The 17,322-nt window shown below is 45.3% G+C and overlaps 1 protein-coding gene across 4 annotated transcripts in view; it reads left to right on the plus strand.

The window, feature by feature from the left end:
* The first annotated feature begins 4,375 nt into the window (after positions 1-4,375).
* Positions 4,376-17,322, plus strand: part of LOC112225567 (KAT8 regulatory NSL complex subunit 1-like) — a 28,895-nt gene continuing 15,948 nt past the window's right edge. Inside the window, exons 1-7 of one of the 4 annotated variants that reach the window (XM_024389630.2) lie at positions 4,376-4,696; positions 5,019-6,165; positions 9,931-10,066; positions 10,691-10,861; positions 12,884-12,996; positions 15,891-16,077; positions 17,153-17,291. In XM_024389630.2, coding sequence (XP_024245398.2) covers positions 5,090-6,165; positions 9,931-10,066; positions 10,691-10,861; positions 12,884-12,996; positions 15,891-16,077; positions 17,153-17,291 — 1,822 coding nt within the window. In that variant the 5' untranslated portion in view covers positions 4,376-4,696; positions 5,019-5,089. Of the gene's footprint in view, positions 6,166-9,930; positions 10,067-10,690; positions 10,862-12,883; positions 12,997-15,890; positions 16,078-17,152; positions 17,292-17,322 lie in introns of all 4 variants that reach the window. The other 3 variants (XM_024389628.2, XM_024389631.2, XM_024389629.2) reach the window with 3 other exon arrangements.

Below are 17,322 nucleotides of genomic sequence, written 5' to 3' on the forward strand. Positions count from 1 at the left end.
AGTGACTATGCATAGATGACAACAGAGTGCCTCGTCGATGAGAATGGGGGCGTGCTTGGTCCTCTTTTTCCTCTATTCCACCATTATCTCATTTGTCTTGTTGTCCTGGCACCACATGGCCAGGTCTCTGACCTTCTCCCTACAGGCTGTCTTGTCGTTGATCAGGCCTACCACTGTTGTGTCATAGGCAAACTTAATGATGGTGTTGGAGTCGTGCCTGGCCGTGACTGAGCACGCACCCCTGAGGGGCCCCTGTGTTGAGGATCAGCGTGGCGGATCTGTTGTTACCTACCCTTACCACCTGGGGGCGGCCCGTCAGGAAGTCCAGGATCCAGTTGCAGAGGGACGTGTTTAGTCCCAGGGTCCTTAGCTTATTGATGAGCTTTGAGGGCGCCATGGTGTTGAACGCTGAGCTGTAGTCAATGAATAGCATTCTCACATAGGTGTTCCTTTTGTCCAGGAGGGAAAGGGCAGTGTGGAGTGCAATAGATATTGCATCATCGGTGGATCTGTTGGGGTGGTATGCAAATTTCTATGAAGTCAAGTTATCATCATATTATTCATTGGATTGAATGAATACGATGATGATAATTTGACCTCATAGAACATTGTCCTGTACCTGGACTATGGTTAATAATCTTAATCTGAGAATATTAAATTACAGTCTGGGTCTGTGAAACTGGTCCATTAAGTGGACTTTAATGTGAAAATGATTCTTTGAGTCATCATAGAACTATATAAATATTTATTTTAGCAAATATATAATTGGACTGTTTTTCGTTCATGTTTCTGAATTCTGATGTTCATCTACATGTATAGCCTATCTGAGATGCAAACAGGTTACAGTGCATTCGGAAAGTATTCAGACGGCACTCAGTTTTTCCACATTTTGTTACGCTACAGCCTTATTCTGAAAATGATTTTAAAAAAAGAATTCCTCATCAATATACACACAATACCGCATGAAAAAGTGAAAACATTGTTTCTTTTTGCAAATGTATAAAAATTAAAAACAGAAATACCTTATTTACATAAGTATTCAGACCCTTTTCTATGAGAATCGAAATTGAGCTCAGGTGCATCTTGTTCCCATTCGTCATCCTTCTACAACATGATTGGAGTCCACCTGTGGTAAATTCAATTGATTGGACATGATTTGGAAAGGCACACACCTGTCGAGATATTGTCCCACAGTTCAGTGCATGTCAGAGCAAAAACCAAGCCATTAGGTTGAAGGAATTATCTGTAGAACTCAGAGACAGGATTGTGTCGAGACACAGTTCTGGGGAAGGGTACCAAAAAATGTCTGCAGCATTGAAGGCCCCCAAGAACACAGTGGCCTCCATAGTTCTTAAATGAAAGAAGTTTGGAACCACCAAGACTCTTCCTTGAGCTGGCCTCTCGGCCAAACTGAGCAATCGGGGGAGAAGGGCCTTGGTCAGGGAGGTGACCAAGAACCTGATGGTCACTCTGACAGAGCTCCAGAGTTCCTCTGTAGAGATGGGAGAACCTTCCAGAAGGACAACCATCTCTGCAACATTCCACCAATCAAAGCTTTATGGTAGAGTGGCCAGACGTAAAATACTCCTCAGTAAAAGCACAACAGCCCGCTTGGAGTTTGCCAAAAGGCACCTAAAGGACTCATCCCATGAGAAACAAGATTCTCTGGGCTGATGGAACCATGATTGAACTTTTTGGTCTGAATGTCAATCATCACGTCTGGAGGAAACCTGGCACCATCCCTACGGTGAAGCATGGGGGTGGCAGCATCATGCTGTGGGTATGTTTTTCAGGGACTGGGAGACTAGTCAGGATCGAGGTAAATATGAACGGAGCAAAGTACAGAGGGATCCTTGATGAACACCTGCTCCAGAGCACTCAGGACCTCAGACTGGGGCGAAGGTTCACTTTCCAACAGGACAACGACCCTAAGCACACAGCCAAGACAACGCAGGAGTGGCGTTGGGACAAGACTCCGAATGCCCTTGAGTGGCCCAGCCAGAGCCCAGACTTGAACCCAATTCAACATCTCTGGAGAAACCTGAAAATAGCTGTGCAGCAATGCTCTCCATCCAACCTGACAGAGCTTGAGAGGATCTGCAGAGAATAATGGTATAAACTCCCCAAATACATGAGTGCCAAGCTTGTAGTGTCATACCCAAGAAAACTTGAGGCTGTAATTGCAGCCAAAGGTGCTTCAACAAAGTACTGAGTAAAGGGTCTGAATACTTATGTAAATGTGAGATTTTTTTTTAAAGTACCGGTGTTTGATTTGTCATTATGGGGTGTTGTGTGTAGATTGATGGGGGGGGGGACGACGACAGGGGGACGACGACGACGATTTAATCATTTTTGGAATAAGGCTGTAATATGGAAAAAGTCAAGGGGTCTGAATACTTTGAGTGCACTGTATCTACCTTGAACATGTTTTCATACCTCAGACCTGTGATATTCCTTTTAGTTTTCTCATCTTTCTCGTTCTTCTGTGCTATCAGTTTAAGGTAAGACCCAGATGCAGACTGTGTTGAAGTAACAATGTTTATTACAGCAGAGGCATAGGTACAGGACGGCAGGCAGGCTCAGGGTTAGGCAGAGTGGTTAGGTGAGCGGGTTCAGGGTCAGGACAGGACAGGACAGGACAGGACAGAACAGGACAGAACAGAACAGGACAGGCAAGGGTCAAAAACCAGGAGGGCAAGAAAAAGTGAGGCTGGGAAAAGACATGAGCTGACAGGACAAACGCTGGTTCGCTTGACAAACAAGACGAACTGGCAACAGACAAACAGAAAACACAGGTATAAATACACAGGGGATAATGGGGAAGATGGGCGACACCTGGAGGGGGTGGAGACAAGCACAAAGACAGGTGAAACAGATTAGGGTGTGTGACATGTGGACTATGATATGAGCATAGATTTTACTTAAACAAATATCATCTGTTTAGCAATTATGAAGATAACCATGCATTTTCTTGCTGTTAATTGACCTATATATTCATATATTATACATGACTGTGGGTTTGATTACAAATGTTAACTTGTTAAGAAATACTTGTATTTGTGTGACTTTTATTGTGGGAATTGTGCTTTTGGTTCATTTGTAACAAATATATAATGTTAAAAATCCTTGTTTGAAATGTGTGACTTTTATTGTGTGAAATTGTTATTTTGGTTCATTTGTAACAAATGTATTAAAAAACTTTGTGAAAAGAAGTATGACTTTGTGTGCTCAATAAATAAATAATATAGAAAAGAGCTATGCTGCCAGGGGTGTAATCATTAGTCCGAACAGTTTCAAAACTGAACATTTTGCAACTAAAACGAGAGTAATTTATTGGACGAATTCAGGTAGGTCACTAGGTCCCTCCTCGTTTCATTCCGTTTGCTTCCGTTTAAGAAACGTTTCGCAACAGAATCAGTGTAATGAATACACACCCCTGTATTTTAATTTTGGGCTGATGGAGACTTCAGGCAAACAATTGATCTTAGTGACATGGAGAACTATACACTAGGTCTATTTGCTTCTGTGTTAAACAGCACATAAAGGCGTTTCCACCGCCATTTCTCGCAAAATTGATTTAACTACAAAAAAAGATCCCACCATGTCAAACAAACAAATTATCTGTCTGCATTTCCTATTTCGTCATGATTTTTTTTACATGGTATGATTTTAAAACTGTGATTAGAGCAGGGTTTTTTTATGAATCGGAAAGGGGCCTAGGTGGTGGGCTTGACACAGGGCTTGGCAATGGGCTGACTTTTCTATGCATGCACAATTCTGTCATGGCCCTGGGCAAGAACATTTGAGGCCCTCTAGAAAATGTTGCAGTTTTAATGCCAATTTCCAGCAATTCTGCACATTTGCAATGGAGCTGAGAGAGAATTTTGGCAGTTTTCACTTTGATTTCCTCCAATTCTACAGATTTTGACACGGCTAATGCGATGTTCTTATGCTCAAGCATAACCCAATCATTGGGGGCTTGATTGTCTAGCTTTTATTTTGGTGATTTTAATTTATCTTATTTTTATAAGCTATTATTTAAACAATATATAGGACCATTATGTTTTCTACACTCAAAAGAATTCACCCCGTGAACCACCTGGACCCCTGCAACGACCCACAAGTGTATCCCGACCCACAGTTTGGAAACCACTGGGCTAGGCTATGAAATAATCGAGGATTTGAGGAGAAATTGTGATTATTGATTCTAGTTTTCTAGAAAGTAAAAACTGTTTTAAACGTGCTCATATGACTGAATATTATTGGTCCTGAATGGAAAGACGTTTGCATAGACTTGCCCCCACGTAGGAATCCACGCCCCCCACGTAGGAATCCACGCCCCCCAACACTCACTCAAAGCTCCTCAACGCGAACAGTCATTGCGTCAAACGCAGAGCAGCAGCAGCACCCGTCGCCGTCGTTCCATGGCAGTTGGAAATAAATAGGACCACGGAGAAGGGACCGTCAACCCGAAAGATCTTCTGTTAAACTGTCTTGCCAGACTTTTGCGGTTAACATGTCAAATGAGGGAAAGGCTTAGCTTTTCACGACATAAATCAGGCTTCAAGAATATTATTTTCGTGGACCCTGTCAATTTTCATTCAAGGTGAATAGCAAAAAGATGGTCGATACGTTATTTTCAACTTGACGTTCCGTGCCCGTTTTTGTGTTCCAGGAAGCTTTCAAGCTGATTAAGGTGTTTGATTTATTCTTGCAAACGGTCTTGTTAGTAAGTCGAGTACGTTTGATGTCTCTGACTGCAGTTCGACAATTATAAATATCAGCACAGTTCCCACCTCGTCAGTTCATTGACTTGTTTGAGCCATCCATGATGATCGCTAGCTAACGTTAATGGTTTCTTTCTGACTTCATCTTTATCACTATAGCTAAGCTAATGTACCTAGCTGCCTAGCTACTGCCTGGATGTTTTCCTACCCAGAATTAGCAGTTTTTAGTATTTCCAGTTTATTTTCAGCTTGGTGGATGAAGTGCTGACATGCTTTTATTTTTTGGTCAAGGGAAAGTCTGAGGCAGATCTGGCATCCTCTGGTGTGACAGAGAACAGCAGTGACATCATTGGTTGGAGGGAATGGCCCCAGCCCTGACCAAGCTCACCAAAGACGTCCACGGAATGCACCTGGCGTCCAGCAACATGGATGCAGATGGGGCAATGCTCAACATCGAGTGTGATCCTCAGTTGAAACTGATGGAGGACAGCTATGCTCAGAGGGTGTGGCTCAACCTCGCCTCTCTGCCCTTTCTGGACACTTGTTGCTCAAGCAAGAGTCCCCTTGACTTTGCCGATTCGCTCCTGTCCCCTCTGCTACAGGCCTCGGCTGGCCAGTACAAAACAGTGCTTCTCTCCAGCCCTGGTTCCCTGCTCAGCTTCCTGTCTCTCAACAAAAACCTGAAGCAATCACTGGCTGCCTGTCCAGGTGCACAAGACATGTATTTGGTTCCTGTCCCTGAACACAATAGCCAAGTTGTGGCTCAGCAGCAACAGCAGTGTCAACACAGTGGCCATGGACCAGATGGCTATGATATCCCCCAGTCCCCTTCAAATTACTGCCAGGGTGACCTCATGTCCCAGTATAACCCTGCTGTCCCCACACCCCTCTTTGAGAGGCAGGAGGAGGGGGGCTCCAGCAGCACAGACACATCTCCAACACAGCTGTGGGTCAGGGGAGCTAGGAGCCAGGGCCTGGAGCAGCCTGTGACTGCATTGGTAGAGGAGGCATTGAGAGAGCAGACCCACTGGCATCTCTCCCAACAAATGTCTCAGTTAGGACGGGCTGGGCGGCTCCAGAGGAGACTTCAAGCTCTACTAGGGGACCACGCCTCTCGCCACTGCAGCCTCCAACTGGAGGGTTTGAAGGGGAGTCAGGGCAGGGAGACCCCAGGTCCCCCCTCACCCCCTGCAAATACCAAGCCCTTTGATCCAGCCACGGGGCAGAGACGGACAGGTACACTGAGCCGCAGGACCCAGGGCCGTGCCCTACTGCAGACCTTACCGCCATCCCCCTCCACAGACATCCAGGAGTTTACGCGCTATGCCCAGGCTGTGCTGCGCGGGGTTCAGGAGGCTGTAGACTCTGATGCCACAGAGAGCAGCTCAGATGAAGAGTTGGAGCCTGAGCAGAAATGGGGGACCACGTCTCAACCAGTGTGAGTACAGACATTCTGGTAATGTGCTGTAATTATGTTGTAGACCTGTTTAATTACTTATGAGAAACAGGAAGTCTGTTCAGTTGAATAAGAATGGTAGAGAAATGTATTTCATGCTTGACTGGGATGCAAAAACATTGTAGTCCTAACTGTGCAACAAGAACACAGCATTTTCAGAGTTAACTATGTTTCTGGATGAGTTTTGTTAAAAGCTGTGAGCTGAACCTGTAGCTTTGTTTGAGCTTGGGTCTGTTTCTCATATTTCAGGCATATTTTAAAGAGCTGTGGTGTTTTCCTGGATACCACAGTGGGTTATCACAGCTAAATAAACAGGGTTAAGGGCAGAGGTAGGCTATGAGAAACACATGCCATATGTGTGGTAGTGAGTGAATTATACATGGAAAAACACAGACCGTACACTTGAAATTACATTTCACTTGACCGCATTCAATGCACAAAACCGGTTGTTAACATCATATAACCTCTTTAGTTTGCGGCAGAGGCAGCAGATTCCTCCACTATTCACCTGACCATCTATTACAGTACGAACAGAACAGACCTTCTCCTCTTCTAACCCACATCCAGGCCAGGTACATAAACACAGACTTTGTAAGGCCATATATCCACCCCCACACACTGCCTCGGTGGAAGAGCCCTTTGAGTCCTCCGAAGGAGGCTGTGTGATCCAGATCATGAGACGAGGAAAGTGTTTAGGGCTAAATTAAGAGAATGTAATAATGGTTCTGCTATGGTGTCTCTCTGCCTAGGTAGGAGTAGCAGCTCTCTGAGACTCACACTGTGATCACGCCAGGTTTCTTAGCATTTGAATCATCCAGCATTTAGGAAGGTTTCATGTTTCTCATTATAGTTTGTTGGGAGGTTTGAACTTTTAAGTAAGTAGCAAACATGAGCCGGTTTGTGTTTAAGTTCCAGGCCGGGAGCACATCGCCAGGTAACCTGCTCTCCCTGTCTGGAATGTAGTGACTGAGGAAGGAGACAGGGTTTGCGTGGGGCAGAAAGGACCAAAGGGGAATGTGGAGGGGATGCCTTTGTGAATCCCTGTCTAATAAACAGGGGGGGGGGATGAGAAAGAGTTACAGGTTTATGAGCTCAGGGAACAGGGGAGAAGAGGTGGAAGGGGGGGTGATGATGATTTGTTTGACAGGGCGGAGGGGTGGTTTGGGTCTGGCATCATCCTGGCAGTCTTGTCTTTGTTGGAGCCCCTGTCTCCTGCTGGGTAGAACAAAGAACGGTTCCTATTCTATTCATTCTATTTCTATGGGGTAGGATGGTCTGTCTCTGTGGCCTTTCATTAGCTCCTTCATGGGGAGAGGTTATGGCATGCACCTCCCCTGGGAATATCTCCTCTTTTGAGAATGGATGGGCCATTTTTGGCCCCTCTTCCTGCAAAATGTGATAACAATGGTTACAATGATAAAATTGGGAAGTCAAACTCTTGATTTCTGTCCTCTTTCAGTTCCACTCATATATGTTCATGATTTGATGTGGGAGTTACTGTGGCAGACTAGGATAAATATTTGAAAGTGAAATGAGGGGTTCACCTTGTAACCAGGTATGGGCAACTTTGATGGGAGTGGGGGCCACAAAAATCTGAACAACTCATGGCCGCAGTGGCTTGTGGGTCTGTATACCCACATCCACACGCAAACATGCAGTCAGAGCTGGCCCTAGCCTTTTGGGGTCCCTAAGCAACATTTTCTGCAATTCCAAAAAATAAATCTATAGGGTGGCGAGAAATGTTTGCAGTCACTCTCTGAGTGAGAGTGACTAACAAAATCAATGGTGGCCAACCCGGTCAATAATTGGAACATGATTACTGTAAGTTTAGGTAGCTGCCCACTAGAGCAGAAATAATAATAAAAATGTTATTAATGACAATTTACGGGTATTATTTAATGAAGCTGCCAGTTGAGGACTTGTGAGGCGTCTGTTTCTCCCACTCCTCTTTCTATTCTGGTTAGTGCCAGTATGTGCTGTTCTGTGAAGTCGAGTAGTACACAGCGTTGTATGAGATTTTCAGTTTCTTGGCAATTTCTCTCATGGAATAGCCTTCATTTCTCAGAACAAGAATAGACTGACGAGTTTCAGAAGAAAGGGCTTTGTTCCTGGCCATTTTGAGCCTGTAATCGAACCCACAAATGCTGATGCTCCAGATACTCAACTAGTCTAAAGAAAGACAGCTTTATTGCTTCTTTAATCAGAACAACAGTTTTCAGCTGGGTTATTAACATCATTGAAAAAGTGTTTAATTAATCATTAGAAGTCTTTTAAAGTGATAACTAATCCAAGTTTAACACAACGTGCCATTGGAACACAGGAGTGATGGTTGCTGATAATGGGCCTCTGTACGCCTATGTAGCTATTCCATTCAAAACCAGCCGTTTCCAGCTACAATAGTCATTTACAACATGAACAATATCTACACTGTATTTCTGATCAATTTGCTGTTATTTTAATGGACATTTCTAAGTGACCCCAAACTTTTAAATGGAAGTGTATATTATTTAAAATAGTAATTTTGGGGGGTTTGCTCCATGGGCCATCCCAGCTGTAAGCTTTACTTTATGCCCAGACATACAACTAGAGAAATACGTGTTTAAGAAAGTAGGGCTTAGTTAATACAGACAGGCTGGCTTTTTCCTCAGTTGGGATCAGGGCTGAAAACAACCTGTGTGTAACTGCAAGAGTAAAGAAATGCACCAGCAGTATAGAACCGCTCCAGTGGCGCTGTGTATGTATCTTTGTTGAGCTGGCCTGGCAGAGAGTGGCTGGGGGGGGTGTTCCATTGGGCGGCAGCAGTGTCTCTGGAGAATGGAGATAATGCCCAGGTCCTGTGGGCTGTTTGTTTATGTTGCAACCCGAGAGGGAGGGAGGAAGTGCCTCTCCTCTCCTCGGAGACGGCTTGACTGGGAATGGGGGTGGCAGCTTTTTACACTTTTACGGTGTGGATACGTTCCACCACCTAGCCTACAACTCAGGATGTCAAAAGTCATTTTGTCACTTTCCTTACTGTAAAATGAAACCAAACTTGAAGTGTTCTTAGTTTGAGAGGCTACAGTGTTACAGCATTGGGCCTGTGTTTGTTCGCGTGGGGGTCTATTTATGTCTATGCCACACCAGTCACCAGCCGACCCAGCCTGTCTGATGAAAAATGTTCCCTTTAGTTGTCCACTCTAAGTGGCTTGCTCCTGGCATTCCCAGGGTCGCTACATAGAGCCATGGTAACTAACCTAACTGCCTGCCAGAAACCAACCTCTAACCCTGCACTACAGTAATAGTGGAACGCAGTCAGAAGCTCCATGGAAACCTACACAGTTTTCTAATGATTTATTTGTGGCCTAGATATACTTTATACTCAACAGAATAAGAATAAAGCCGCCTCATCTGCCATATAATAAGAAAAAGCTGATATGCAAAAGTAGCATTTTCATCTAGTGCTTTATAATGTAGGTCATAGTGTTTGCTATTTGTTGACGGTACTGTGTAAATATGAACCGTATGTCCTCAGCCTCTGTACTCTTGTTGTGCTGGGCTATTTATGTTATAAAGGTCAGTAAACCTACAAACACTCCAACCGTTCAACCTGTTTCAAGGAAAAGGTTGTCTTTTTAATAGATGGGGGGGAAATAAGAAAAAAGGATGCAAAACCTACAGATATTATGAATCTAGAAAAATATGGAATTGATTGTCTGGTCATATGCTCTTTCTACCTCTCTCTTTGTGTCTGTCTGTCTCCCTCTCCAGTAGGTGTGAGTGGAGGTGGCAAAGGGAGAGGGCTGAGGTGGGCAGCGGGTGGACCTGGTTACAGCTGCATGTGGCAGAGCTTGAGGGACGCATCCAACAACTGGGGGACCTGCACAAACAGATCACCTCCACCAAGGTAAGGCCCAGTTCCATAGGCCCCTAGTGAACCCTGGCCCACACACACACACACACACAGAGAGGACTCGATCCCCTAGGCTCTAGACCAGGTAGGGGGGGTGAGGTTGTCATACGCCTGTCTGTCACTTGACTTTGTTTTCTATCTTCTGTACAAAGCCTTCTGAGGTTTGACTAGTTAATTAAAGGTTGTGTTTTAGATAAGGAGGTGCAGCATTCCTCCTCTAGTCAGCCTCTGCCCTTTTATAATTAGATGCGCCTGTGTGTGTGTGACATCACAGTGTGGACCTGTTCTTGTAAAGTGCCTGTGGTGTTTTTAATCTCTCATTAGTTTTCCCAGATCTAATTCACTCATTGTCAATCAGCTCTCATCAGCAGTCATGACAGGCCCCTCCTCCTGCTGTCTCCAGACAGCTGTAAACACCACGACCTCCCTCACGACCTGTCCTATGATCATGTGTGAATTAGTGGGGGCCGGTGGCACTTCATCGGCTTATAGTAATGGCTGGAATGCTTTCAAGCACATGGTTTGCATAAGCCATATGAGCCGTCCTCGCCTCACCAGCTTCATTTGGTGTGTGAATATGCCCTTGTGGCGTTGATAGTAGTGTGTTTGTGGTCTCAGGGGGGTGTGGTCTTGGCGGATTCCCAGCCGATGACAGACGGGCAGATTCAGCAGACGTTACTAACGGAGACGGCAGGGCTGCCGTTCACATCGAGGGGCAGAGACCCTCCCTCCGACACGGAGAACGAACCCAGCAGCCCCACACGCCTCCTCAGGAACATACAGAGACAGGTACATTTTTACTTTTTATTTAACCTTTACTTCGACAGTAACATCGAGACCTAAACTCAGCAAAAAAAGAAACGTCCTCTCACTGTCAACTGCGTTTATTTTCAGCAAACTTAACATGTGTAAATATTTGTATAAACATAACAAGATTCAACAACTGAGACATAAACTGAACAAGTTCCACAGACATGTGACTGACAGAAATGGAATAATGTGGCCCTGAACAAAGGGGGGTCAAAATCAAAAGTAACAGTCAGTATCTGGTGTGGCCACCAACTGCATTAAGTACCGCAGTGCATCTCCTCATGGACTGTACCAGATTTGCCCATTCTTGCTGTGAGATGTTACCCCACTCTTCCACCAAAGCACCTGCAAGTTCCCGGACATTTCTGGGGGGGATGGCCCTAGCCCTCACCCTCTGATCCAACAGACGTGCTCAATGGGATTGAGATCCAGGCTCTTCGCTGGACATGGCAGAACACTGACATTCCTGTCTTGCAGGAAATCACGCACAGAAAGAGCAGTATGGCTGGTGGCTTTGTCATGCTGGAGGGCCATGTCATGATGAGCCTGCAGGAACGGTTACCACATGAGGGCGGAGGATGTCTTCCCTGTAACGCACAGCGTTGAGATTGCCTGCAATGACAACCAGCTCAGTCCGAGGATGCTGTGACACACCACCCCAGACCATGACGGACCCTCCAAATCGATCCCGCTCCAGAATACAGTCCTCGGTGTAACGCTCATTCCTTCTACGATTAACGCAAATCCGACCATCACCCCTGGAGGGAGAGAACCGCGACTTGTCAGTGAAGAGCACGTTTTGTCAGTCCTGTCTGATCCAGCAACAGTGGGCTTGTGCCCATAGGTGATGTTGTTGCCGGTGATGTCTGGTGAGGACCTGCCTTACAACAGGCCGACAAGCCCTCAGTTCAGCCTCTCTCAGCCTATTGCGGACAGTCTGAGCACTGATGGAGGGATTGTGCGTTCCTGGTGTAACTTGGGCAGTTGTTGCCATCCTGTACCTGTCCCGCAGGTGTGAAGTTAGGATGTACCGATCCTGTGCAGGTGTTGTTACACGTGGTCTGCCATTACGAGGATGATCAGCTGTCCATCCTGTCTTCCTGTAGTGCTGTCTTAGGCGTCTCACAGTACAGACATTGCAATTTATTGCCCTGGCTACATCTGCAGTCCTCATGCCTCCTTGCAGCATGCCTAAGGCACGTTCATGCAGATGAGCAGGGACCCTGGGCATCTTTCTTTTGGTGTTTTTCAGAGTCAGTAGAAAGCCCTCTCTAGTGTCCTATGTTTTCATAACTGTGACCTTAGTTTCCTACCGTCTGTAAGCTGTTAGTGTCTTAACGACCGTTCCACAGGTGCTGCATGTTCATTCATTGTTTATGGATCATTGAACAAGCATGGGAAATTTATTTTAAACCCTTTGCAATGAACATCTGTGAAGTTATTTGGATTTTTCCGAATTATCTTGAAAGACAAGGTCCTGAAAAAGGGACGTTTTCTTTTTTTGCTGCGTCTAAGTCTCTTTTTCAAATGGGTCCTGTCAGGGTCCAATGATATATGTAATGATTTAGCATTAGTTATGTCACAGGGATTGGAGGGCTTTTTAACCCAGCAAATCATCAAATCAAAAATGTTGATTAGTCAAAAGGACCAAAGCAGCCGTTACTGCTGTTTAGTGGTTAATCACGCACTGCAATCTGTGAGAGTCTAGCCCTGCTGCTGTTGATAGGACAGCTCCACTCCCAGTACATCTCTGGTTTTTATGTAGGGTGAAGTCTGGTTGTAGTGCTGCTGGCCTTTGTCTTCTTGACTCTAAAGGGTTGTGACAGGACATTCTCCAACCAGAAAGCCTCACTTCACATTAGATTACAGGTCTGGGGAGTCAGGACATATCTACCATACTGCTTAGCAGGTGGGGGGCTATTTAGATCTATAGGCCTATATGTTTCAGTTCAGTAGATACTGTATTTAGAGGATGATCTGTTGTTGTCCTTGTCCCCACAGAGTGCCCAGCTGAGCCAAATCGTGAACAGCCTGATGCCTCCTCTGAACCTCTCTCCTTCCTCCTCTCCCATCTCCTGCAGGTGGAAAGGACAGAACAAGAGAGTCTTCAGCAGGTAGACCCAATGAGCCCTACCAGCCCACATTGTCATTTCCTGCGCAGTTTAGTTTATTAGGATCCCCATTAGTTGTTGCTCATGCAGCAGCTACTCTTCCTGGGTTCCAGCACCTATGGTAGTTGCGCAGCCAGTACAGTACAGCTCGGTTTGGCCCGGTAGTGTGAAAAAGGTAACCTTGACCCAGGATCATGTCAAAAAAACGATATTCCAACAGTTTTCTGTAATTAGTCCGCTACACTTTGCTAACGAAAGTGCAATACTGTGCAGCTGTATTCATCGACCTGGCCAAGGCTTTCGACTCTGTCAATCACCACATTCTTATCGGCAGACTCAACAACCTTGGTTTCTCAAATGACTGCCTCGCCTTGTTCACCAACTACTTCTCTGATAGAGTTCAGTGTGTCAAATCGGAGGGCCTGTTGTCCGGACCTCTGGCAGTCTCTATGGTGGTGCAACAGGGTTCAATCCTCGGGCTGACTCTTTTCTCTGTATACATCAATGATGTCGCTCTAGCTGCTGGTGATGCTCTGAACCACCTCTACGCAGACGACACCATTCTGTATACTTCTGGCCCTTCTTTGGATACTGTGTTAACTAACCTCCAGATGAGCTTCAATGCCATACAACTCTCCTTCCGTGGCCTCCAACTGCAAGTAAAACTAAATGCATGCTCTTCAACTAATCGCTGCCTGCCCATCCAGCATCACTACTCTGGACGGTTCTGACTTAGAATATGTGGACAACTACAAATACTTAGGTGTCTGGTTAGACTGTAAACTCTCCTTCCAAACTCACATTAAGCATCTCCAATCCAAAAGGAAATCTAGAATCGGCATCCTATTTCACAACAAAGCATCCTTCACTCATTCTGCCAAACATACCCTCGTAAAACTGACTTTCCTACCGATCCTTGACTTTGGCGATGTAATTTACAAAATAGCCTCCAACACTCTACTCAGACTGCATCCAATTTGCTATCACAGTGCCATCTGTTTCATCACCAAAGCCCCATATACTACCCACCACTGCGACCTTTATGCTCTCGTCGGCTGGCCCTCGCTTCATATTTGTCTCCAAACCCACTGGCTCCAGGTCAACTATAAGTCTTTGCTAGGTACAACCTCGCCTTATCTCAGCTCACTGGTCACCATAGCAGCACCCACTAATAGCACACGCTCCAGCAGGTATAATTCACTGGTCACCCCCAAAGCCAATTCCTCCTTTTCCCGCCTTTCCATCCAGTTCTCTGCTGCCAATGACCGAACTGCAAAAATCACTGAAGCTGGAGACTCGTATCTCCCTCACTAACTTAACGCATCAGCTGTCAGAGCAGATCACTGTACCTGTACATAGCTCATCTGTAAATAGCCCATCCAACTACCTCATCCCCCCTTATACTGTTATTTATTTTTGCTCCTTTGCACCACAGTATCTCTACTTGCACACTCATCTTCTGCACATCCATCACTCCTGTGTTTAATTGCTATATTGTAATTATTTCACCACTATGGCCTATAATATTGCCTTACCTCCCTTGTCCTACCTCATTTGCACACTTTGTATATAGTCAATAATACAATAGAAAAAGTCTGTTTATGCCATGTGTAACTCTGTTGTTTGTGTCGCTTTGCTTTATCTTGGCCGGGTCGCAGTTGTAAATGAGAACTTGTTCTCAACTAGCTTACCTGGTTAAATGAAATAAAAATAAGTCTTTCTCCTGTAATAATAACTACTGCTCCCAGTTCCACTGTTGCTTACCATGTCAGAGGGTCAAAGAAAATAGAAATCAGGCATAAGCTGTCAATCAAAAGCCAGATCAAATGGTTTTCTATAAAGAATAGAAGGACTTTGTGGCATTTAAATCACTGTTCTGTGGATTACTGAGATGCCAGAAACTAGCTCCTGTAGGCAGGGCTGTTTTCATTTAAATGAGAGTGACATTATGGTTCCTGGACAGCCCTGTTTTTAGGCACAACCACTCCCTCTAACAGGCTAGGATTGTGGAGTTCTTTGAGGGTAGTTGGTACCACCCAAGGGTGCTGTACTGTAGGACTTCACAGAGCTGCTGTTTTTATTTCTGTCACAGGCAGCACAGCATAGTATGTTTATCTAGTTTTTATCTAAGAAATGTAAAGCCTGATTCAGAGGACAGGGAGGTGGGGTCTAGGAGGGCCAAGGAGGTTACTGTGATCTGGCAGGATAATGAACAAAATCATTTCACTTCCTGTAACCAAGGGAAGCCTGTCCCACCAGAGCTGGAAATAACAGGCCCCCAGTGAGTGTTGGACTAGCAATGTTCTAAAGCCAGTATCTGCTAGTCTAGGTACCAAAAATGGAACCCTATTCCCTACTTTTGACCAGGGCCAATAGGGTAGGAAATATATAGGGTGCCATTTGTGCTGAAGCCCTACTCTACAGCCCAGAGAGGACCTCAGATCTCCTATCCATCACTAGTGATATTAAACATGCTCTAGCTATCCTTAAAATAACCCTTGGAAAAGTTTTACAATGTCCAGCTGTGATTTGGATCAGTCATTAAGCTCAGGTTCCTACTTCCTCTTGCCCCCTTTTTAATCTCAATAAAAAGTCTTCATCTCCCCTGTTCTGATCTGACTCCCACGCTGCCATGGATGTCATGGAATACGGATCATATCTGACTGGGACACTGGGTTGGATTGTTTGTGTTTTGAGTTGTTTAAGGGCATCTGGGCAGCTCTCTATCAATAGAACTGTTGCATTTGTGTGTTGAGTGAATAAAGTGCTGTGTGTTTAGTGACTTTGGTTGAGTTTCAAATGGCACCCTATTCCTTATAGTGCACTACTTTTGACCAGAGCCTCTGGGTGCCATGCCATTTGGCCCATCTACTAAGTGTCCCCTCTGTTCCCTGCAGTGGCCTGGTCCTGGGAGGATATGACGCCTTCTCCCAGAAGGCACCCAAGAGGAGGAGAGTGAACCGCAGAAGACAACACCTCCTCCAAGTGGATGCCACCTGTGTCTCAGCCCGCACCCGACCCCTGGTTATCTATCACAAACCACCACTCTTCATCAACACTACCCACACCAGCCACAGACAGCAGGTAGCATCCCTCAACACCATGTGCGCGCACACACACACACCTGCTGCCAATAATGAAATGTCAGATTGACGTATACTAAATTTAAAGAAGATAAGAGAGTAAATCAAGCTGTCCTTATTTGTTTATGCAGAGGGACTCATCTTGACATTGGAGAATGAGTTATAAAAACTCTTGCATATTAGTGTTTTTGTCATGTATGTATAAATAAAAACAGGGATGATATTAACTCTTTGAGAACAAAGGTTTACTAACCTGTGAACTGCTGGCTTATTTAAAGTGGAGTATTAATTGTAGCTGTAGTCTTTGGAAAGGGACCCTGTGCTGTGCGTCTGAGATGTTATAGTCTTATCATGATGCTGTGAAGAGCTCTCTCCAGCAGTTTAACAAAACACAGAGTGGAGCAGTTCATTTTAATGTGACACCCTCCATGACTGCTATTCCAAACTCTTGATTTAGTCTGTTCTGACTTCTAAACTTCAACCTGCAACACACAACCTATAAGGCTCTGTTCAAATGTATTGCACTATATAGGGAGTAGGGTGCCAATTTGGAACACAGCCAGTCAGTGTATCCATCACTCCAGTCCTGCTACTAATCCTCTAGTTTCTCCCCACCAAGCCACAAAGCGAGCCAGCCAGGGACACCTCACTCTAGCTGATGTTATTACAGAGGAAGGCAATGTGCCAAGCCTACTGAGATTTTAATGGAGGAAAGAGAAGAAAGCTGTTCACGACTTTAACTAGTTTCATTAGTGTGATTTAGCAGAGCGGCTGACCTCCAGGTCACAGTGACTCACAGCAACCGCATAGTAAGGCTGAATGTTAGCAGAGCTGAGAAACCAGCTGAGGGGGGTCTAAGTCACGTCTGTATGTTTAAACATATACACACATTCCCCTGGGTCATTTCTTTGCTAATGAGTTTGTGGTGGTTGTTGGTAACTCTCTGATAGCAATAGGCTACTATCTTCAAGAGCCACAGGTGGTTTGAGTTCATAAAAATGTCCTGCATTAAATCAGTTGTATCTACACCTGGTCTTGGGGTGTAAGTTATTCTAGAACTTTTCTCTCTCCTGTAGGACCCAGGCTCCCTCTGTCTCACCTGTGCCTCCTGTGATCCCCTGGCACTGTGTTCTGACCCAGCCTGCTCCTCTAGCAGCTCCCTGACCTCCAGGACCAGTCACACTATACTACACCCTGCTCTCTGTCTCACCCCAGGTAGGCACATCTCTCACTGTGCTGGACAGAC

The sequence above is a fragment of the Oncorhynchus tshawytscha genome, linkage group LG26 (genome assembly GCF_018296145.1).
Source record: "Oncorhynchus tshawytscha isolate Ot180627B linkage group LG26, Otsh_v2.0, whole genome shotgun sequence".
In the NCBI taxonomy this organism is placed as follows: Eukaryota; Metazoa; Chordata; class Actinopteri; order Salmoniformes; family Salmonidae; genus Oncorhynchus; species Oncorhynchus tshawytscha.